Below are 25289 nucleotides of genomic sequence, written 5' to 3' on the forward strand. Positions count from 1 at the left end.
AATAACTATTTTTGAAGTACTCACAATATTCAAAAATTCAGCGTATCTTATCGGAGCTGCCTGCTCTCTCTCTCTCTGACTTAGTCTTACAGAACGCTAATATGTGTAGTGGATTTAAAGTCGCAATCCTTGGAACATGTGCACTGTTTGTAATTGCGAATTAGTCTAGATTCAAAATTGAACCTCATTAACAAAAACATGCCATGTTACAAAGTTGAAAAAATGGTTTTAAAATCCCCGTTTTTTAAATGTAAATGCTCTAAAGTCTGAAAAATGAATTTAAATTCCTACAACGTATTGGAACTCTAGTGAAATTAATGTTCCAAAATTCAAATGTACCATCTGCACATGAGAAATTGAAGTAATTAAAATGCAAAAAACAAAAAAAATTAATTACAAAATAAAACCCATTCATTAACACTGTTCAGACTGTGTGGATCAAGGGAATTTAATCTATAATTCCAGCATTGCTTTGAGTCTGAAGTCTGTCCTGATCTCCTCCTCTGATATGTCTTTTAACTTGATCCAATGCAAAGAATCTCATACTTGAAAAATCATGTTTATATTCTAAACAATGGGATGTGATTGGTCCTTCCATTCTTAGTCTTTTGAGACAGCTGCTGTGTTCTAATAAATGAGTTCTGAATGTTTTTTTCCCCCCCAGTATATAATAGTGGACAAGGTTACTGGATTGCATAAACCACAGTCAGAAGCACATGTGGTGAATTGTTTTAAAATGTATTTTTGCTGATCCTGTGGATTCTCAGATTTCAGAATCTATAAAGTATTCTCACAAATTGAACATGTGCCACACCAATAATGTCCATAAGCGCAGATCCAGTGTTAGTGCTTGCCATAAATATCTCTGACATAGGAAGTAATGCTGGAATCGCATACTTTTCTTTCTTTTTTTTTTTTTTTAATTCCTCGAACAGGTGTACTTGATGTGGCCGTACTCTCTTGCTTAGAATGCTTTTGATGACTGTAAGTGACACATCCTGAAGTTTTAATGTATACAGTGACTTCACGTCCATTGTAACCAAACAAAATTCGGTTCAGTCTTTATGTAATTCTTCAAGGATATTCAAGAAATGGGTGGTGACCCTGATGTAAGAATTGATCTCACTGACGAGTGGCTTGAGAAAAGTATCTTCATACACTGAAAGTCTCTCTAATGCCGAATCATTGGCAGAAAAGATTGGTCTGCCCAGGAGAGTTATGCAGATCCTTATGAATTTTTGGTAATGTTTAAATAGTTGGAACTCATGTATGTTTGGGATTCAGATAAGAGATTTCTTTGACAAACCTGAATTCAGCGTTCCCTTAGTCACGTGCTCAATTTCCTTTTGCAGTAATTTAGTAGGATCGCATTTTAAACGTTTATATGTGGTAGGGATTTTAAGTTGACTCATGATATTGTCAACATAAGAAATTGCCATGCTGGGTCAGACCAAGGGTCCATCAAGCCCAGCATCCTGTTTCCAACAGAGGCCAAACCAGGCCACAAGAACCTGGCAAGTACCCAAACACCAAAAGATCCCATGCTACTGATGCAATTAATAGCAGTGGCTATTCCCTAATTAAACTTGATTAATAGCAGTTAATGGACTTCTCCTCCAAGAACTTATCCAAACCTTTTTTGAACCCAGCTACACTAACTACATCCTCTGGCAACAAATTCCAGAGCTTAATTGTGCATTGAGTGAAAAATAATTTTCTCTGATTAGTCTTAAATGTGCTAATTGCTAACTTCATGGAATGCCCCCTAGTCCTCCTATTATCCGAAAGTGTAAATAACCGATTCAGGTCTATTCATTCAAGACCTCTCATGATCATAAAGACCTCTATCATATCCCCCCTCAGCCGTCTCTTCTCAAGCTGAACAGCCCTAATCTCTTCAGCCTTTCCTCATAGGGGAGCTGTTCTATCCCCTTTTATCATTTTGGTTGCCCTTCTCTGTACCTTCTCCATCGCAACTATATCTTTTTTGAGATGTGGTGACCAGAATTGTACACATTATTCAAGGTGCGGTCTCACCATGGAGCGAATCAGAGGCATTATGATATTTTCTGTTTTATTAACCATTCCCTTCCTAATAATTCCTAACATTCTGTTTGCTTTTTTGACTGCTGCAGCATACTGAGCTGACGATTTAAAGTATTATCCACTATGATGCCTAGATCTTTTTCCTGGGTGGTAATTCCTAATATGGAACCTTTCATCGTGTAACTACAGCAAAGGTTATTTTTCCCTATATGCAAAACCTTGCACTTGTCCACATTAAATTTCATCTGCCATTTGGATGCCCAGTCTTACAGTCTTGCAAGGTCTTCCTGTAATTTATCACAGTCCGCTTGTGATTTAACTATGGCTACAGAGAAACTTAAAGATTTTCAAAACAAATCTGAAAACCTGGCTCTTTAAACAAGCTTTTTATAAAGATAAAGAGAAGGAGAAAAACAGTTGATTGATAAGGACGCACCAAACTTGAAGTTGTTAATTGTAACATACAAAACGCATAGTAATGTTAAATACAAGCTGCTTGATATGTTCCTAATATACAAGATTAAAATACACACATAGTTATTATATTAAATTGTTACTGTACTGTGGCACATGATTAAGATGTAATCTATACCACTCATTCTTTCATTCTCGTGCCCTACTGTAAACCGTTGTGATGGTTAACTAACTTAACGACAGTATAGAAGAGTTTTTAAATAAACTACTCTGAATAATTTTGTATCATCCGCAAATTTGATAACCTCACTCGTATTCCTTTCCAGATTATATATATATATATATATATTGAAAAGCACCGGTCCAAGTACAGATCCCTGAGGCACTCCACTGTTTACCCTTTTCCACTGAGAAAATTGACCATTTAATCCTACTCTGTCTCCTGTCTTTTAACCAGTTTGTAATCCATGAAGGACATCGCCTCCTATCCCATGACTTTTTAGTTTTCTTAGAAGCCTCTCATGAGGGACTTTGTCAAATGCCTTCTGAAAATCCAAATACACTACATCTACCGGTTCACCTTTATCCACATGTTTATTAACCCCTTCAAAAAAATGAAGCAGATTTGTTAGGCAAGACTCCCTTGGGTAAATCCATGTTGACTGTATTCCATTAAACCATGTTTTTCTATATGCTCTACGATTTTGATCTTTAGAATAGTTTCTACTATTTTTCCCGGCACTGAAGTCAGGCTCACTGGTCTGTAGTTACCCGGATCACCCCTAGAGCCCTTTTTTAAATATTGACGTTAAATTGGCCACCCTCCAGTCTTCATGCACAATGGATGATTTTAATGATAGGTTACAAATTTTAACTAATAGATCAGAAATTTCATTTTTTTAGTTCCTTCAGTACCCTAGGATGCATACCATCCGGTCCAGGTGATTTTGCTACTCTTTAGTTTGTCAATCTGGCCTACTACATCTTCCAGGTTCACAGTGATTTCGTTCAGTTCGTCTGACTCATCACCCTTGAAAACCGTCTCTGGAACTGGTATCTCCCCAACATCCTCATTAGTAAACATGGAAGCAAAGACTTCATTTAGTCTTTCTGCAATGGCCTTATCTTCCCTAAGAGCCCCTTTAACCCTTCGGTCATCTAATGGTCCAACCGACTCCCTCACAGGTTTTTTGCTTTGGATATATTTAAAAAGGTTTTTATTATGAGTTTTTGCCTCTCTGGCCAACTTCATTTCAAGTTCTCTCTTCACCTGTCTTATCAATGTTTTACACTCAACTTGACAATGCTTATGTTTTATCCTATTTTCTTCAGATGGATCTTTCTTCCAATTTTTGATGGATTTTTTTTGGCTAAAATAGCTTCTTTCACCTTACCTTTTAACCATGACTGTAATTGTTTTGCCTTCCTTCCACCCTTCTTAATGTGTGGAATACATATGGACTGGGCCTCTAGGATTGTATTTTTAAACCATGTCCATGCCTGTTGAGCACTTTTAACCTTTGCAGCTGCACCTTTCAGTTTTTTTCTAACTATTTTCCTCATTTTATCAAAGTTTCCCTTTTTAAAATTTAGTGTTAGAGCTGCAGATTTACTTATTGTCCCCTTTCCAGTTATTAGTTTAAATTTGATCATGTTATGATCACTGTTGCCAAGTGGCCCCACCACTGTTACCTCTCTCACCAAATCCTGCGTTCCACTAAGAATTAAATCTAAAATAGCTCCCTCTCTTGTTGGTTCCTGAACCAATTGCTCCATGAAGCAGGCATTTATTGCATCCAGGAACTTTGTCTCTAGCAAGTCCTGATGTTACATTTACCCATTAATATTGCACTGCCAAATTGGTTAGCTTCCCTGATTTCTCTTAGCATTTCATCATCTGTCTGACCATTTTGTTCAGGTGGATGGTAGTATACGCCTATCACTATACTCTTACCCAATACCTCACACACACAGACACAGACATACACGTTCAATTTTGAGAATTCCTCCTCTGATGATTGTTCGAATACTGCAAATTTGAAAAGATACCCCATGGACTTTGGGTATTAAAGGAGCCAAACCTTTTTTGGGAAGCAGCAAGCTTTCTGGAAAGATGGAAATCAATTTTGAACAAATGCTCATTAGATGTAATGATTTTAAGCTTAACAATTGAGCTCAAGCAACAGTTAGATGAAGGCGGCTCAATATACTTGTAGAGTAAAATTTTATATATATAAATATCTAACTGTTGCTTGAGCTCAATTGTTAAGCTTAAAATCATTAAATCTAATGAGCATTTGTTCAAAATTGATTTCCATTTTTCCAGAAAGCTTGCTGCTTCCCAAAAAAAGTTTTTGGCTCCTTTAATACCCAAAGTCCATGGGGTATCTTTTCAAATTTGCAGTATTCGATCAATGTAGCACTGTGGAGCTCAGCAGGTATGCAGCGTTTATAGAGCACCAATAAATCAGACCATTGAGCAGTCTGGGATTTAGGAAAATTCTTGTTCAGTAATAAAGGCTCTTGCAGTAATGTATTGACATGTTCTGTGCTGTAGCTAAAGGCATCTTGCCAAATGTTAGACATGCCTGATGCTTGTTGAAACACTCCTACCAGTATAGGCAAGTGAAAGCCAATCAAAAAATACTTTCACCAATTATTTAAAAGCATTGAAATTTCCCATGAGGTTGAATTATATTTCAAAAGGAGGAAAAGACCTTAGAACCGAGCTTGACTAGTTTTTTTTTTTTTTTTTTTTTTTATAAACCTTGAAAACATGCTTTAGATTATTCTTACAAAAAACATTCTATTTTTTCTTTTTCTATTTTAATTTAACGGCTTTTTTTTTAAACAATTATCTTAGTATGTGCTTCTGAATTTTGAAATGCTTAGCAGCTGACGTTGGTCAGCATTTCGCTGTTAAAGCTGCTTCAGGGTGATATCTAAAAAGCAAAGACACAGTCTCTATTTTTGAAGCACACATTAATTCAAACAATACAGTGCTTTCACATAATACTGAATTTCAACACATCTTATCAGAGCTGCCTGCTTTCTCTGACGTATTCTTAAAGAATGCTGACACATGCACAGTGGGTTAAAAGACTCAATCCTCGGAGCATGCACAATTTATAATTGCAAATTAATTAGTGATTTAATTACTCTAGATTCAAAATTGAACCTCAGTAACAAAAACATGTTTTACTACATTGGAAAAATGATTTTAAAATACCAGTTTTTGAAATTTAAATGCTCTAAAATCTGATTTTTTTTAATTGCATTTTGATTAATTCAATTTCTCGTGCAGATGGTACATTTGAATTTTGGAACATTAATTTCACCAGAGTACAAATACATTGTAGGAATTTAAATTAATTAGCTTTAAAAATGCTTTTAAAATAATTGGTGAAAGTATTTTTTGATTGACTTCTGAGTGATGCCATGGTACAGTTTGATCTCTGTGCATCCACCTCATTGCTCCCCCAAGACCTGACGCCCAATAGTAATGTTGCAAGTTCAGAAGAGCCATACCCCCTCATTTCTTTGTCTCCAGAGAGTTCATAATTTTATATGAGCTGGTTTATTTTGCAGATAAACTTAATAAGCCCCCATTAAGAGACAAACCCCCCCCAACTGTCTGGTAGGAAACGGCAAGTGTTGAAACAGAAGCATTAGTCTTGGCAGGATATTCATTTTCAGTACTCCAGTTCTCCTAGCCTATGATATAAAAGAGTCACTCCAGGCTTCCAGATCTCTCGGGATGCTGTCTACCACCAGAGTATAATTAAATTTTATATATATATCGCAGATTATGGGGGTCCCACACTCCCAAATATTGTATACCCTTTCTTGCTTTCCTAAAGGTAGATATGCCAGGGGGAATATCCCCGAAATCAGCTGATCCAATAGGGAGCAACTCTGATTTAGAAAGATTTATCTAAAAGCCAGAGAATTTACTGTAGTCCATTAGAATCACTGACCAGCTTTGGGCAACAACCCCTGGGGTTTCTCAAGAATAGTAAAATGTCATCCGCATATAACAAGATGACATGCTCTACACCCTCTACCCTGAAGCCTATCAACACTCGGGCAGGAGCAAATCTTTTGAGTCAATATTTCGATGGCTAGCTCAAATAATAATGGAGATAGAGGGCATCCCTGCCTAGTGCCACTTTTTATAGGGAAAAAGCTGTGAGCTAAGTCCATTTTTCAGTTCTCTCTTCCTTGGATATGAAAAGAGGACACTGACCTCACCCAGTGGCTCCGATCTCTGTCCAGTCTTGGATTGGACTCTGCCAGCTGAAGCAAGCCAAGCAGGCATTTCTCTAGAAAACCCCCATACATCCTGACCCTCCAGCTTCTCTGATACCCCCATGACTTGGATGTTTGATCTGTGAGACCTGTCTTCCAGGTCTACTACCTTGTCTGCAAAGGTTTTGACCTGCCTCTTCAGTGCTGCTAAGAGGTGAAGATGCCCAATCTTTCACCGTCAACACCCAGTATTCAGGTTTCTTGACAATGGGGCAAAGTGTATAGAGCTAGGCCTTGATTTGTGATAGAGGTTTTTATTAGACCCAAATCTTATGCCACCTCTATTCGCAGGCCCCATAGTTCACTCAGAATTTGACAACATTGCCTGATCCGCAACTGCTGACTGTCCCGCTAAGCTATCCGGTTGTTCCTTTCCTTGTGCTTGAACCTGAGGACTCACCTACTTCATGATAATAGTCAGTAATTGGCCTGTCCTGCATATTCTTGAGTGCTCCAGGATGGTTCATTCTGTCGAGAGCAGCACGTTCTTTTAAAACCCTTTTCTGGGGCCATATCTAATTCCTAGGTATGATTTACTTCTCTTTAGTTATCCAGGATCATTCAGTTTAATTTAATTAAATCTCGGGGGGGGGGAATGAGGTAAATTGGCTACAGGGTAGTTAGTTTCATTGAGATGTGGCCATCTTCATGCATGAATAATGCCCCTTCCCCCTATTTAATTTTAAAAGTGTTACATAAACAGCATAGGTGAAACATTGTGCAACCTTAAATGCACAAAAAGGCTTAAGTTTACAATTTATGATTAAAACTATCTACGCACTATGGGCCACATTTTAAAAGCCCTACGCACGTAAATCCATAGGGTAGCACGCACACATGGATGCCTGCGCGCGATTTCTTAAAATCTATCCCTATTTATGCAGTAGACTCAAATGTAAAAACTTAAATATCATGGAAATAGTAGCCAATCAATTGGTTTAATTGTCATTTGAATTTGGCATATCAACATCAATAATAAATGGCACATTTTGTCACTGAAACAGACTACTAAAAATTTGTATAACAGTGCTGCTGTCATGTCTCTATCAGCCAAATGGAGAAACCCAGTGGAGAATAAGGCGCAACCATGTCATCTAGCAGTTTTAGGAGCATTATAATTAAACTCCCCAGTTATTTCTCCTATAAATCTCATTTGACAGACAATGGTTTACCATCTGAAATGAGGAGTATCTATGCCTCCCAACTCTTTACTCCTCCTCATCTTCTCCTAACTAACCTTAGGCCTCCTTCTCTTCCATAGAAAACGAATAAACATAGGTTTCATAATTGCCAAATCTTTGCAAGATAGCCAGCTGAAAAGCATTTACAACCTGTATAACAGTTTCTGGAGAAGGATCATTTTAAAAAGTATATATCTGTCCATTAGAGATGCTGGTAGTTCATGCAATATATTCATTTGCATCTTGAATCTATCCAACCGGTTTCTAAAATGTACTTCATATAAAATAGATCGGAGAGTATCCACACCCCCACGTGTATTTATTTTTATAAGACACCATTGGAAGGGCAAAAAGAAAATTAGTCCAGTTTTCCATTAAGAAGGAATGTAATGGCATGGCCTTCAATTTATCAAAGTTGATTTTTAAGCCAACAAGTGTTACCAAAGATCCTAAGAACATTTGGTATATCACTGACTGCATCAGCCAGAAAAAGAAAAATATTTGTGAGCATACATAATTTCCTTAAATTTCCCCCAATATTGATACCATGGATGCTGTCTGCTTCCTTGTTTTGATTGCTAAAGGCTCCAAAGTAAAACATAAAGCAGCAGAGAGAGGGCATCCCTGTCATATACCTCCCTTGAGTTCAAACTTTGACATTGGGGGAAGTGTATAATACCCATTTTGAAAATACCCAAAATATATAGGACCAGTTTATTTTATTGAATTCCTTTTCTGCATCTAAACTTAGACCAGCACAGTAGGAGAGGGTCTGGTTTTATGTCCCAAAATAGCCAACAGATTATGGACATTAGTAACCCCTTACCAACCAGCCGGTTTGGTCAGGTGCCACTAAATCGGGAAGTATCTTACTCAACCTAGCGGCTAATATGGAGGCTAACAATTTTGCATCTACATTCAGTAAGGAGATTGGATGATAAGAGAGAGGAATTCTCAGGTCCCTCCCCTTTTCTGGGAATGCTGATTGCAGCTTGTGTAATTTCAGAAGAGTAAAACCCATACTATTGAACAGAGCTTCTCAACCTTTTTTTATATCAGGGTATACTTTCAAGTTTGTTTGATCCTTGTAGTGCACCCAATCAAATTTTAGTGTCACCTATATTTATACGTGCCAACAAAAACTGAACTAGAAACCACAAGCCTGATTGTATTATGCAGTGTAACAAATCAAGCAATAAAATTGACATAAAACATTTATAATATGAAAATCATACTAATTTAAAATGTTAACCACCAACAAACAGCCAATAATTTAAAAAAAACAAAACTTGTTACAGATTTCCCAAAACACCAATGAAATATTTCAAAACAGCAGGAACATCAACTACCACCCAATTATTAAAATAAAAAGGATTCTGAAAACTCCTGCTTCTCTATACCTGGGATCTTTTGATTTTTCTAATCACTCTGAGATTGTTGTAGATTGGAGGAGTTGGACCGCACAAAATTTATCTTCTCTTTCACACACACAATAACACATACATTCATTCTCTCACACACTCCCTCTCTCATATACATTACTATGCTCTCTCACACACTCATCTCACATATAAAGGCTCTCTCCCTTGGCATGCACACAAACACAGGTTCTTACACAGGTACATACACAAGCAGGTTCCTGATCTCTCTCTCTCTCACAGACATACACAAGCAGGCTCCCATTCTTGATGTGTATGCACCTGTGAGAGACAGACAAGTAGGCTCTCAATCTCTCTCTTTCTCATAGTTCTGCCTCTGCTCCTTCAGCCCCATGGGTCTGGGCTCCAGCAGCAGCTGCATCTGTAGTTTGTTAAACCCTCCCCCCCCCCCCCCCCCACACACATTTTGGCTCTGCTGGCATGTGCTCCACTGGCGGCCTGCAGCGGGATCGTTTTAAATTTTTACTTCATCTTTGGCAGCGGCCTGCAGCCAGGTCTGTTGTCTTTCACTTGCTCTACCATAGCTGTGCGTGACCGTGAGAGGTTGGGTATGGTAGCGCATTTTAGAGGGAACATTGCTTGCCACCAACAAAACTGTGTTGCACGTGCAGTGGCTGCACACTGAATAGCCAGCCTATTGGAATGCTTGCTGTGCAGTGGCAAGAGGACATTGGCTATTGGATTATCACATGGCAAGCATGGTAGGCTGGGTAGGGACTTGTGGAGGATCAAAAGTTACAGGCTGCAATACAATACTACTGTGGGGGTGGGGAGGGGGGAAGGGATACAACCGTGGCACAGTAGGGATCTTGTTCTGGCACACCAGTATGCACAGTGGTTGAGAAGCTCTGCTGTAGACTAGAGTTTAAGCATACATATTTTATAAAAATCAGGACCTAAACCATCAATTCCAGGGGATTTTCCCAACTTTAATTTGGTAATAGCCTGAAATCTCTCTGCATATGAAATGGGAGTGTTCAGTTTTTTCTAACTGTCTGTCTTCAACTGTAGGCATTAACAATCCCTCAAAAAATGAATCTCATGCCTCTACATTTGTTTCCTGTTTATCATATGAAGCTGCATAGTAAGTTCTGAAAATCTCTAAAATTTCCTCAGGGTTATTGTTCGTTACCCCGACTGTTATGCAGGCAAGTGATACACAATTTTTGCCTGACCCCTTTCACAAGACTTGCCAACATTTTGTCTGCCTTGTTGCCATAGTTATAAAATTAGAATTTGAGGAGACCGGGAAGTTGTGCCTACCCTGAGACTGTTTCTCGTGTGGAGTCCGGTGGCCTTGTTGAGGCCAGAGCGTTCCTGTGGTCCGGCGAGGTAAACCGAGGACACGCCCCCGAATGACATCATAGGAGGGCGACGTCTGAGGAGTTAAAATCTAACTCCGAGCGGTGCGCAGCCGAAGCCGCGCGCGCCAAAGGGGTGCACAGCTTTGGTGCGGATTTGGAGTGGATTTGTCATCTACTAGAGTTTACGCGAAGAACTTTCTCCTATTTAAGCGCAACTTTCCCTCTCCAACAGCGGGATACCAACTAATTCAATCTAAATAAGCTAAGTATCTTCTTGTTTATCTATTATCTGTATATTCGATTGTTTCCTAAGAATGCCACACTCGGCTCGGAAACGTAGAGCTCGAGAGAGGTTGATTGAAGATACTTTAGCTAGTCCAGTATTGGGCCCTATGGATGCCCACATTAGGAAAGGGATTATATTGCCGGGTGATAAGTCGCTAGAGGGGACCCAGGAAGGCATGGTTTCCCCTCTTGACTTGGAAATCTCTTTGTCCCCGGATAATAGAGCTCCTCCTGAGAATCCTGCGACAATTAGATCAGAATCATCTGGAGACGCCACCCCTCCATTGGAGAGAAATGGAGGAGTAGAGGATGACTCAGGAAAATCGATGAATTCAGCCGCAGGAAATACCAAATTGTTTGGAAGCTCGGAAGGGGAAGTTGCTGAGGGACAAGAACTGTTTCGGGATATAGACTCAAGTTCTGATAAGATATTTGCTGATATGGTTGATCCTTTACCTTTAATAAGGCCATCTATAATTTCTTTAGAGGCCATATGGGAAACCTTAGTGGTTTTGGATAAGAATGTTACCTTGCAATTGAAACCGGTTATAAAAAAAAATAGAAAACTTAGATTTGAAGTTGAAAAATGTTATCCTGGAGAATAGTAAGAGAGATCAGGCCATAGCAAATGTTTCTAAGGAATCAAAAAGATTAAGCGACCAGAATGTTATGATTAAGGAGAATCAGTATTTATCTAGAAAATTAGAGAATTTAGAAAATAAAGCACGAAGTAAAAATTTGAGGTTGGTTAATTTTCCAAAGCTCCCGAATATTTCAGCTAAAGAAATGTGGAATAAGTTTGTTCTTGAATACTTAAAAGTCCCCCAACAGGCTATGCCACTTCTTACCCAGATTTATTATATTCCCTCTTGGAAAAATGTATCTGAGAAAGGACAAGATTTTCAAACAACTATGCCCTTAAATGTGACCGAAATGTTGGAATCCACAAATATGGAGGAGGTACAGCCCTCCACATTAATTGTATCTTTTTTATTAAATTCAGATAAAGAGTGGATCCAAAAATTATTTTTTAGAAACATCAAGGAAAATTTCTATCAATTAAATGTAAGAGATTTCCCTATGTGACGAGAGAGACACAAAAGAGAAGGAAGGAATTTCTTATATTAAGACCTAAACGTTTGCAAATGGGGGCGCAATATAAGTTAAAATTTCCATGCAAATGTTGTATAATTTATAAATCAGTTAAGTACTGTTTTTTTCAACCAACTCATTTGATTAAGTTTATTTCAGATAAAAACGTAGAGAGTCTCCCGACAGAAGTAGTCCCTATCTTTCCTTTTGCAGTTGTGCCACTGTTGACAGAGATTTCCATCTCAATTAGATTTTTCTTTTGGTTATGGATCTTGTAATTCTGCATGCATTGTGTTTGTTTTCTCTTTTCTGGTAACACTTCAATGTTTTTCTCTAGAACTTCTTTAGTTTTTAATATAGAGAAGGCTTTTTGTTCTTTTTGCATTTGGTACATTGTGTGTCTCCTCATCACAGGTCTAATTCTACCAGAGCCCACTGTATTCCTGGATTTTAAATAATTTCTTAATGACCTGTTTGAGTGGGACGGTATACCTGTTGGCTGCCCATCTGTCAAGAATGGGTGACTGTGGGTCCTACCTGAGCCTAATGAATCTCTTTTTCTTGACTTCTGGTTTCTCTGTGATGTTGGGGAATTATTTTCTGAGTAATGCAATGTGGGTGTAATTCTTGTAATTGAAGCTAATTGAGCTTTAACCTCATTCAGCTCCTTTTTCAAGGAAGATAGTTGTGCACAAATTGGGCAAGCTCTAAGTTTCCAGATGCTTTCCCTCAGAATAAAGGCTCCACAGCAGTTACATTGGATAATCCTCATTTTGGTAAGTTTTGACATTTGATGAATAGCAATTATGGAAATACTAATTTACCTTGTTGCCATTTATGAATCTAGGCAGGTTATATAAGAAACACAAACCTAGGGGAGGGAGCTCAGAGATGTTCTGGCGGGTCCGCTGTGTGACCTGTTCAATAGATCCCTTGAAACGGGAGTGGTGCCGAGTGATTGGAGAAGAGCGGTGGTGGTCCTGCTTCACAAGAGTGGGGACAGGGAGGAGGCTGGCAACTACAGACCGGTTAGCCTCACTTCGGTGGTGGGAAAAGTAATGGAGTCACTGCTGAAAGAGAGAATAGTGAACTATCTACAGTCCGGAGAATTGATGGACCAGAGGCAACATGGATTCACCAGGGGAAGATCCTGTCAAACAAATCTGATTGACTTTTTTGACTGGGTAACCAAGGAATTGGATCAAGGAAGAGCACTCGATATCATATACTTGGATTTCAGCAAAGCTTTTGATACGGTTCCACACAGGAGACTGGTGAATAAAACGAGAAGCTTAGGAGTGAGTGCCGAGGTGGTGACCTGGATTGCAAATTGGTTGACAGACAGAAGACAATGTGTGATGGTAAATGGAACCTTCTCTGAAGAGAGAGCGGTTTTAAGTGGTGTACCGCAAGGATCGGTGTTGGGACCGGTCCTGTTCAATATCTTTGTGAGCGACATTGCGGACGGGATAGAAGGTAAGGTTTGTCTTTTTGCGGATGACACTAAGATCTGCAACAGAGTGGACACGCCGGAAGGAGTGGAGAGAATGAGACGGGATCTAAGGAAACTGGAAGAGTGGTCGAAGATATGGCAGCTGAGATTCAATGCCAAGAAGTGCAAAGTCATGCATATGGGGAGTGGAAATCCGAATGAACTGTATTCGATGGGGGGGGGGAAAGGCTGATGTGCACGGAGCAGGAGAGGGACCTTGGGGTGATAGTGTCTAATGATATGAAGTCTGCGAAACAATGCGACAAGGCGATAGCAAAAGCCAGAAGAATGCTGGGCTGCATAGAGAGAGGAATATCGAGTAAGAAAAGGGAAGTGATTATTCCCTTGTACAGGTCCTTGGTGAGGCCTCACCTGGAGTACTGTGTTCAGTTCTGGAGACCGTATCTACAAAAAGACAAAGACAAGATGGAAGCGGTACAGAGAAGGGCGACCAGGAAGGTGGAGGATCTTCATCGGATGACGTACGAGGAGAGATTGAAGAATCTAAATATGTACACCCTGGAGGAAAGGAGGAGCAGAGGAGATATGATACAGACTTTCAGATACTTGAAAGGTTTTAATGATCCAAAGGCAACGACAAACCTTTACCATAAGAAAAAAATCAGCAGAACCAGGGGTCATGATTTGAAGCTCCAGGGAGGTAGATTCAGAACCAATGTCAGGAAGTATTTCTTCACGGAGAGGGTGGTGGATGCCTGGAATGCCCTTCCGGAGGAAGTGGTGAAGACCAGAACTGTGAAGGACTTCAAAGGGGCGTGGGATAAACACTGTGGATCCATAAAGTCAAGAGGCCGCCAATGAAGAGTGGGTGACTCGCCAGAATGATGGCTACTGCCTGGACACAATACCCTTATTCAATAAACATACACATGGTTACTGTGACTCCAACATCACTCTAAGCTTCAACAGCAAGAGGAAATGTGGAAAAAAGGATTTGCACTCACAAAGCCGGGAGTAGCTGGCTTGTTACGGCGGTTACTACCCCAAACCAAATGTGCCTGATACTTCACTTTCGATGCACATCCAGCATAGCTCTCTGCTCCAACGGCAGGGGAGAAGAAAAACTGATACTTCACGCATATCCAGCATAGCTCTCTGCTTCAACGGCAGGGGAAAAGAAAAACTGATACTTCACGCATACCCAGCATAGCTTCAACGGCAAGGGAGAAGAAAAAAGGAATCACACTCACAAAGCGGGGAGTAGCTGGCTTGTTATGGCGGTTACTACCCCAAACCAAATGTGCCTGATACTTCACTTTCGATGCACATCCAGCATAGCTCTCTGCTCCAACGGCAGGGGAGAAGAAAAACTGATACTTCACGCATATCCAGCATAGCTCTCTGCTTCAACAGCAGGGGAGAAGAAAAAACTGATACTTCACGCATATCCAGCATAGCTCTCTGCTTCAACGGCAGGGGAGAAGAAAAACAACCAATAAGGGCTGTATAACATAGTCTGGGTTAAAACAAATAAGCATGGGTGTAGCTTGCTTATTGCGGCGGTTACTACCCCTACTACCCCCTAACTAATCAAGCTAGATATTTCACTTGGATGCAGCTCCATCACTGCTCTCTACATTAATGGTGGGGGAGGAAGGGAAATAGAACCAAGAGCTAAAAGAAACAGATAAGTATGAGAGAAGAAATGTGTGAAGCTTGCTGGGCAGACTGGATGGGCCGTTTGGTCTTCTTCTGCCGTCATTTCTATGTTTCTATGTTTCTATGATGCAACAAATAAGCTCTATATTATAGTTAAATAATCCCAAATTAGATTGTTATATTACTTTAAAAAATTTTCTTTTTGTAATGCCTTTATTATTTTCAATGTGGTATTCCTCTGTGTTGAGGACTAGGAAAACTCATGTGGTTTGATGGTATGATTCATTGGGTAATGTTGCTTAATGGTCATAATCATAAACATGTAATTTCTTGTTTCAAGTTATTCTTGATTGTATTGTTTAAAATTTGAATAAATAAAAAAAAATAAATTAGAATTTGATGATTCATGGAGTGTAATGCTTTAAGATGTTGCAACTGATTTAAAGAAGCCCTTGTCTCCTCCAGTCTTAATTTTTGTTCAGGCAATAGATCACAAGCATGTATTTTCTTTAGTGTTGACACTAATTTGGGTAGAGGAGAATCTTTGCATCTCTCTATTTTCACTTTTTAACTACTTACGCTATTATATCCCCTCTCAGTACTGCCTTTCCAGTTTCCCTTAATATTGTGGGAGTGATGTCCGGCTTATCATTAAATCCTAAGTAATCTTTTCATTTATCTCTGATATGCAGAGAAGTCAGCATCTTTAATAAGATCAGAACTCATTCTTCAGCCAATCCCCTTAGAAGCATTGGTGCATGATCAGAGATCGTAATAGAAAACAGGGTTGCAGAAGCCATTTAGGAAACACGGTTTCAGAAATAAGATAATTAGCCTTGAATAACTTTGATGGGGGTTAGAATTAAAAAGTATAATATTTCACCTTGATGCAAAATTCTTCACACGTCAAGATCCAACTCCTTTATTACCAAATTTATCCCTTTGGAGATATCATGTGGTGTATCAAACCTGGGAAGTTGACACTTACCCAGTACCCACTATTGTATTAAAATAATCTCCTAATACCAGTGAATAGACATTGGGAGCACGGATATTCTTTAACATATATGTGATCCTGTATAATGTACCCAACATAAAAATAAACCTCCCCTTTTCATCTTTAATGATCTTCTCTAGTGTGAAGGACAAATTCTTGTGAATCAAGATTGCTACTCCTCTCTGTTGTCTAGAATAAAAAGGTATATCTACAAATTCCTACTCAATCATTTTTTAGTGTAAAGTGTTCCGCATCTGTTAAATAATGCTTGTTTAAAAAAAAAAAAAAAAAAGGCAGCTATCATAACATGCATCTTTTTTCCAGTAAGGTAAGTATTTTTATACATTTGATAGGCAAATGTATGCCATTAACATTAAAAGTCGCTATCTTTATATTATGTTAGTAATTCAGGGCATACACCCCCTAGGACAAACGTAAGAAAAAAGGCATGCAGAAAAAATGGCCCTGTGCTTCCCAGCCTAAGGACAGGGAATGCTTATTTTGTGAGCACAAACCTTACTGCTGGCAAGGAGTTTTATGCTCCTAATGTGCATTCTAAAATGGGAGTACGACTTGGCATCTTTGTATGGAAATTCCCTGCAAATGAGGGCATTAAGCAGTACTCTTCCATGAAGAGAGCTGTGCTGGCCAAACGTGGTCAGAGAGTTAAGTTTCCAGCACTAATTAAACTGGACAAAAAGCTAAAGGGGGAAAAAAAAAAGTCTGGACTTACCAGGCTTACCGTCACCACTTATTTGAACACACATTTTATACTCAATGCACTTTAAATTCCTGATGCATTTGCATAGCATTGGCCATTAGCTTTCTGCATTGTGAGTTAAAAAAAAAATTTATCTTGGCATTAAAAATGTGCGCTGACATGCAGCACACAGTTTAAAGTCCTGATTACTGCATCAGCCTGTCAAGGAACTGCCTCAGCCTGTTAAGGAACTGCAGCTACTGTTTCTGTATCACATGACACAGTCAGAGAAGAAACCTGCTTGGGTAAAGCCTATCAAAAAAAGGTCTCCATTTTCTATGTAAACTGTCAAATGCAACATTGGTAATAAAAGTTTGCAGAAAACAGAATAATAAGATCACATCTTGCATCGCCACTTTCACTCCAGTTTTATTGGTTCATTAGGTTCATGACAAATCTTAAAGCCTGAGCAGTAATTATCCAGAATATCACCATTCCACCATTGAAATTGTACCAGTTATGACAGCAGTAAGCTGTTTAAAAAAAAAAAAACCCCCCAAAAAAAACAAAACAACAAAAAAACCCAAAAAACAGTATACTGCATAGTTCTCCAAGGACAAGCAGGATGGTAGTCCTCACACATGGGTGACATCATCGGATGGAGCCCAGCACGGAAAGCTTTTGTCAAAGTTTCTAGAAACTTTAACAGGCTCCACTGAGCATGCCGTTTAACTATGCATCCATGTGGGGTCCGTCTTCAGTCTCTTCTTTTCCACGGAGCAGTTGCCTTGCGGTTTCAGAGCTCGCACTTCTTTTGGCATTTTTGGCTAGTTTAAGTGCGTCTTTTCTTTCCACATATTGCATAGGGTCCCTTTTCCTTCCCGGGCTCCTTTTGGTAAGTGCTTCGTGCTTTCGCGATCGATCCCAGATGGCTTACTCACCTGGTATTCGCCAGCCATCGACCGTGCACTGCACTTTTTTTTTTTTTTCCTAGGCATCAACTGGCTTCTGCCAGTGCCCCCGGACCATGACCATCACAGACCCACACAAAGTCTCTGCCTTTGCCTGGGTGCTTCCCACGATGTCTGTGTCTGCGATCTCTGTGCCCAGATGACCCCCAAAGGGTTGGGCCCACCTTGATAAAATGGAAAAACATTTCAGCTCTAAAAAGCATTTGGAGCTGTCCTCTGTGTTGGGGACTTCCACCCCGCTTGGAAAGGAGCCCCTGGCTCCTACTCCTTTGGGTTCTTCTCTCCCTTTCTTGCCCGGTCCCGAGATCGGCGCAGGGGACAGTCTGTTGTTCCTGTCATCCCATTTGTGCTCGGGTTCCTCGACATCGCCATCAGTATTGGGTAAGGACCACAGTGATCATAGAGAAAGACCTAAGAAGCATCGGCATCAATCCTCTTCTTCCTCCAAACCAGACCATGAGAAGGCATTGACCTTGGTGCCTCCCATGAAGCGGTCGAGGGCAGAGGAGGCCATTCCCTTCGACCCCCACCGATGCCTCCACAGACACCAGTGGAGGGCTCTGTTCCCCTTATACCAGGGGGATGTACCGATTCCGCTAGCTCCTCCTCTGGCCATGCTTTACTTGCCGGCCTTCGAGGAGGAGTTAGAGAGGTGCGTGCATTTGGTGGTTGACCAGGCCCTACAGGGTCTTGAGCTACTGGTTCCCAGGGTACTGCCTCTGCCTCAAGAACCTGCTCCTCCAGTGCTTGCGCACTTGTTGGAGCGGCTCGACATGCTGATCGGTATCCTACTGACACAGACGGCTCCGGAGCCCCAAGCCCCTCCACGGCCCCTGGATGCACCTCTTCCACTGCCACTGGCCCCCATACCGGTGAGCAACTCCTCCAAAGAGGGAAGGACCATTGAGCTCAATGGCTGTTCGGAGACACACTGAACCATCTCACCTGCCAGCTCTTCCAGGGCCATCAGGGTCTGTTCCACTGATCCTTCGGTGCCCGCATTCTTGCTGTTGCCATCTGATCCCACGCCACCCTCGGGGCCTCTTGGTGCCCCTGGCACCCCTCCCAGTGCCCTTGAGGACCAGACCGCGCACGCCGATAGGCTGACCTAGGATGTCTGCCATCTTCTTTATATATTTCCATGTTTCACTCACATGGCATAATGGTAAGCAGTGCAGTTAGGCCTAGCATTTCTGACAGCCATCTTTCAAATATATTTAGAGATCAGATCCGCATCTTTAACTGTATCAGGTAAGCCAGTTAACCTGAGATTATTGTGATGTCCTCTATTTTCCTGATTATCAGTGCACTCAGCTGGCTGCATGTTTTCTTTTACAAGGTTTGCCACCTGCTGCTCCAAATGACTTGTGCCCTCCTCTTCTACTGTTCTCTGTTCAGCCTTGGTAAGTCTCCGAGTGCAAGTCAGTTTTCCTGTATCTCGTCCATCGCAGACTAATTTACTGTCTGTCCTCTAAGGCTTTCAAGACCCCTTTAGAGATATTAGCAGTCTTTTCTACAGAGAGTACCATAAACAGCTTTCTTTCCTGTAGCCTCTTCATGTGGGTTAGCGGCCATCTTGTCGTCGCCGTTCTTAAGCTTTATCTCATTTTTGGCTCTTTTTATCACTCATTCCCTCAGTTCTAGGGACCATAAGTTTGTCCATACTTCAGTCACAATGAAATAATTTGATTTTCCTGGACAAATACCCACAAAGGAAGGCTAATACATGTTCATCAAAAACAAAAAGAGCAAAAGCCTCCCTAAAATATTTATTTATTTAAAAGATTTTATAGACCGATATTCATGGGAATATCATATCCATTTACAAGGAACTTAAATGCAGTACATGGAACAGGACAAATATGACAAAATACATTAACAGGTGTAGGGACAATAATGCCAACCTAAAAAAATCACTAAAACAAAGTTCTTACCAAGAGAACAGGTATCGGAGTTTGTAGTGGTGCAAATATAATCCACTGTCTCTTGTGCACAATGCGCTTCAAATAGTATCAGTAAAGCAACACGGTCCATGTTTCGGTTCAAAAATACCTTTTTATGATGAAGCATCTAGCAGTGCAAACAATTTTCTTGAACTCCTGAAGAAGGCATTTTTGATCTGAAACTGGACTGTGTTGTCCTTCTTGAGTTGTGTTATGAGTGGTTAGGAATTGTGTTGCGAATTATTACATTGCCCAGCTTGCTTTAAGTTAAGTATAATTTTTTGCTTTATAGAATGAATAAAGTATTTTTTAATTAATATTTTATTGGATTTTACCAAGATATATTGAAAATATTCATAAAGCAAACATATTGGAATTGCAGACAAAACTAGAACATTATCCACTTACACCGAAGTATTCCAATAGTCTAGTCCCCAAGTCATTGGGGGGTTTTTCAGGCAAAATCTTTGAATAAAGTATTTCTGAAAGTTGAATATAATTTAATGAAGCAAGCTTGGTCTCCCAGAGCAAATCCAGCTTATGTGTAGTAAAGCATTAAACTTGGTTTTTTGTTTTTGAACTCATTTGAGAGAGAGCCAATTTTTTCCAGGAAGCCAACCTTGATTTCTTTGGAGAGTTATTTTGCCCTCAGTTGAATGGATGGACAGATATGGACCCCTTTTTGTATAATTCTTTCCAACATTCTATATGTTGGAAAGCCTAGAAAATGAAAATATTCTCTGGCTCCTAAAAATATTTGGCTGGAGCTTTAGTTTTCTAAATATTTTTCCATCTTTGAGTTAAAATGTGTTCCTGGGCCCAAGGTGGCATCTTGCTAGAATGTGTCGTGAGGAGCTCTGCACTGCTGGGACTTTTCCTGTGACATTCTCCTTTTTCATGGTTAAGTGGAAGGGAAAGCTTTGGGGAGGGTTCCCCCCTACCTACCTGTAGTCTACCCTGATGTGGCTGGCAGAGATTCCTGAGCTAGTCCACCTTTCTCAACCTCCATCTGCCCTTGGCCTGGTTGGAGGGAGCAGCACAACAGTAAGAGGTGGATGTGGACGTTTTGCTCAGCCCTGACTCCAGATTCCCTCCTCCCTGGTGATCTCCACTACTGCGTCATCAGCAGGCCCTTCAGATCTGGCGATTCAAGACCAGAACGGTAGTGCTGGGGATGTGGTGATGTTTGAAGGAGCATCTAGTGGGGCAGCTGTCCAAGGAGCTGAGTGTCAGCATTTTGCTGACAGGAAAATGTTTTGGGAGCTGGTGGGGAATGGCTGTCCTCGGAGGTAAGTATAATCTGTTCTTCTGCTCCTGTGGTTTCTAATCCGCATTCAGGTTTACATCCTGTTATTCAGGCTGTTAGACCTTGTATGCCTAAACCCTCCCCCATTACATTGGACAGTATATATGGACGGTTTTCTCATCAGTGGAGCTTTCATTATCTTGTTTGACTGGCACTATTAATGATCTACATAGACGGACCCGCTCTCAGGAAGCAATATTGATGGCTCAGTGTGATCAAATTGGGGAACTAAAGCAAGAAATAATCTGTTGTGCAGGTTTCCCTTGTACAGGACAAGAATGTGATCCATTGTAGGATAGAGAATCTTGAGAACTTTGCCAGAAGCATGAATCTTTGTGCCCTGAGCTTTCCTGTGATAGCCATGATATTGCTGGCTGAACTTTTTCAATTAAATATGTGTGATGTCCTTGCTCTTTCCCACCGTGCCATATCTGCCATTGTTGTTTAAAACGTTTTACCTCCCTCGTGGGAGAGGGATGGCAGGTGGTGATAATGTCATGGGCATGCCTCATCAGGAGGGAGAAGGTTGGGATATTAGTTATTTTGGATCAATAACGATTGAGGCACACGTCTTTTGGTGGCTGTTTCCTCTCTGCAGGATCAAGACTCTGCGCTCTGCTTGTTGTTTTCGTTCTGCTCATGTGCTTTTTATGGGGTTTAAAGTTCTGATTTTTGCAGAGCTACGCCAGATCGTAGAAAGAAATTCTTGGCTGTGCGCTAGGACGTGGTAACTTTGGAGGCTCATTTTTTTTTTCCTGCATTTCCCCTGCAAATGTTTGGTTGTTTTTCCCACTGAGAAATTTGTCGTCTTTGAACTCTCGCAGTTACATAGCTTTATAAATTCTATGGTTCACAGTGAAAACCTGCCTGCTGTCTGATAGTGAGAGTGCTTGTGTGGGGGTCATTCCTGGATTATTGTATATGTTGAGAAGCATCTCTGGGAATAGATTCTTTCCTTTTTATTTTTTTTTCCTTTTATTGTTCACTTCCATACATTCTGGGCCCCCACATTTGATAATGGTCTATGTTAGCTGTTCATTATGTAATTTTTTAAAAATTTCAAGCAAAACAAGGTGACTGCTCAAGCTGCAAAGTAAACAAAAACACAGTATAGGGCTGGAAAAAACACTCTGTCCATAAACTTAGGATTCAAGAAAGTTTTTAATACAAAAGATCCAGATGTATCCAGAGAGATCCAAACTTAGAAGTGAAGTTACACGGTCCCCCGACACAGACCATGCTTCATACAAAAACTGCGTCGAGAGGGACCCAAATCTAAATAAATAAGTAACAAAATCAACAAGGGACAATAGCAGGCAAATATATGTACAATTACATACACATCATGATCAATAAAGAAAGGAAGAAAAATCTAAAGGCTTCCATACCACAAGCTTGTCAGATATGTCATGGTGAAGAAAAAGATTCCTAACATTCAACTTATGCAAAATGGATAAGGAGATCGAATCATCTATTAGGTAGCCAATCGAGCCTTCATTACTTTCTTCCAAGAACAGAGACAGCACGTCGGAAGGCAAACTGCTTGTAAACTGACATGTGACAACACTTTTACGAACTTGAGTTTTTGAAATAGGGGCTGTTGAATCAAGTTTATGGACATAGTGTTTTTTTCCTGCCCTATATTGTGTGTGTTTATTTTTCTTAATTTGACATTTTTACTTTACGGATTGCATTATGCTTGTAGCATGATATGCTTGAGTAGTTATGTTGAATTATAAAAAATGAGAAAAAAAAAGCGTTCCCATGCCAAGTCATTTGTAATATTTGCAAAATTACTCTAGCAGGGGAGCAGCATTCACCTATTTTAACTGGGATGGAGAATAATGCCAAGTTTTGTATTATTCTAGCATATATCAGTCTGTCTGATGTGTATTGCATGCTTGGGATGTATCAGAACTATATCCCAAAAGACCATAAGTCATTTTTGTTCTATCATGTTCCTATGTATTTATTTTCTGCCTGCCTGCACCACATTTTCAGATGTCAGTAAACTAAAAGAAATTCATGAAGGTATCCCATGCCATACAATGAAAGATATAGGTGCTTGCATACAGCATACCACATCTTCATGAGGTCTTTGGCATTTTCTTCCAGATGTTGCAGCTCCGTTTGATGCGTGGGAGCTTGAGCTTCCTGGGGGCCAAGCGCATCTCCCTCATCAGCGCCAGCTTTCAGAGCACGCAACGGGTGGAGTACAAACCCATTAAGAAAGTGATGGTGGCGAATAGAGGTAAGAGGATTCCCATTTCTGTAAAATGGGTTTCTGGAATAGTGTACTAAAACTTCAAAACACATTAGGAATGTACATGTGGACCTGAGTCAATAAAATGTGGGAAAACAATTTATTAACCACAAGTTGAAAAAACATGAAATGCAGGAGAACTGTCTAATTTTTTTTTAAGTTTTATTTATTTAGATTTTTTATATTCCATTTTCTGCACTTTTCTTGGCACTTCAAAGCGGATTACATTCAGGTACTATAGATATTTCTTTATCCCCAGAGGGCTTATAATCTGAGGGGGTCATTTATCAAAGTGCTATATGGCGTTTTTGCATGTGAAAACGCCATAACGCATGGTGCAATGCAAATTAGAAAAGGGGAGGAGTTTGGGGCGGGATTTGTGTCCAAGTAGGCTGGCTTCGTCACTTGCAAATCCATATCACACAGCTTTAACACGGATTTTAACTGCACCTTTTTCATTTGCATTAAGCCGTGCAATCTGGCTTTATCATGCTTTGCGATGTTTTCGCAAATAGCGTTTTTAGTATTTTAAGCTGCTGGAGAGCCAGCCTAGCTATCAGGGCCCTCATACTAGAGCGAGGGAGAGAGAGAGAGAGAGAGAGACTAGCTATAAGGCCCTCACACTAGGTAGGTATTTATACCTCTATAGGAGGCCCACTTAGTTACTCAAGGTGAGGTTTAGGTATTAATTAGGGGTTAGGGGCCACTTTGACATTCAGAGTGCGACGTACGAACAGAACAATGCACTCTTGTGAAGATTTGATGACCTTTGGAATTAGGGCACCCAAAGATGAGATTTGTGCAATGTTCTCTTAATCTAGGTTGATGTTACCCAGGTAGAGAGTCCATCAAGTTAGGTTGAGAGAACTTTGCACAAATCTAATCTTTGGATGAGTTTCCTCACTCTGAAGGTCATCAGATCTTCACAAGAGTGCACTGTTCTGTTCGTATGTCGCACTCTGAATGTCAAAGTGGCCCCTAACCCCTACATTACCTAAATTTCACCTCCAGTAACTAGGTGGGCCTCCTATAGATATGAGGGACTTATAGTCGCGCTCTCTTGCTCTCTCGCTCGCTCTCTCTCCACCCCACCCCCCCCAGTAGTTGTAGGTAGAAAATACAACAATTCTGGCACGTATCGCAAAGTGCAAAAAAGTTATCGCAGTTTCGGCTAATACCTATGCAAATCAGCCTATTACCATAAAACACACCCCTTTTCCTATCGCATGCAATATTTAGTGCATTTTGTTAAATCCATGCCTAAGTTTGTACCTGAGGCAATAGAGGGTAAAGTGACTTGCCCAAGGTCACAAGGAGCAGCAGTGGGACTTGAGCCCTGGTCTCCTAGTTAATAGGCCACTGCTGTAATCACTAGTGCTTCCTTCTGACTTGCAGAAGTTCCACCCTTGATGCTTGTCCATGTGATGCTTTCTTATCATAGTCCCTGATTTTCTCTTTCTTTTTTTTTGCTATAATAATTGACTTTAAAAGGGTTCCATATTAAGGTCATTAGTAGAAACCAGCATAGCTCTGGGCAAATGGAGAATCAGGGCAGCATCTAAGGAATGACGTTTTGGAAACAGCCCCAGACAACTTGCAAGTTAAGGGAGAAAGTGTTTTGAAGGCATTTGGGAGAACGGGAATGGCAATGCTGTGTTTAAAAGCAGATACCTTTTGATCATGGAATGGAAGCATTCCAGAGAATGGGTGCACATGGGGCTGAGCATAGAGGAGAAGCGTGAATGACAGGCAGAGGGTGGGGAGAAGATAAATGCTCACGGGGGCCTTGATGAGATCTCATAAGTGGGAATAGTTTAAAGGAGATAATGGTAAGATGGGAAACCTGAAAATTCTGAAATATGTAATCCCCAGTGTTTGTTGTTACCCCGTTTGCTTACATGTCATAGATTTAGTAGTCCTTTTTAATT

At 40.4% G+C, this 25289-nt stretch overlaps 1 protein-coding gene across 5 annotated transcripts in view; it reads left to right on the forward strand.

Moving 5' to 3' along the window:
* The window catches only part of PC (pyruvate carboxylase), a 582027-nt gene that overhangs the window by 55717 nt on the left and 501021 nt on the right, over window positions 1–25289 (forward strand). For all 5 annotated transcript variants that reach the window (XM_029611112.1, XM_029611108.1, XM_029611109.1 and 2 more), the window contains one exon: window positions 23214–23349. In XM_029611112.1, coding sequence (XP_029466972.1) covers window positions 23214–23349 — 136 coding nt within the window. The remainder of the gene's footprint in view (window positions 1–23213; window positions 23350–25289) is intronic.

This window comes from Rhinatrema bivittatum, chromosome 8 (assembly GCF_901001135.1).
Source record: "Rhinatrema bivittatum chromosome 8, aRhiBiv1.1, whole genome shotgun sequence".
NCBI lineage: Eukaryota > Metazoa > Chordata > Amphibia > Gymnophiona > Rhinatrematidae > Rhinatrema > Rhinatrema bivittatum.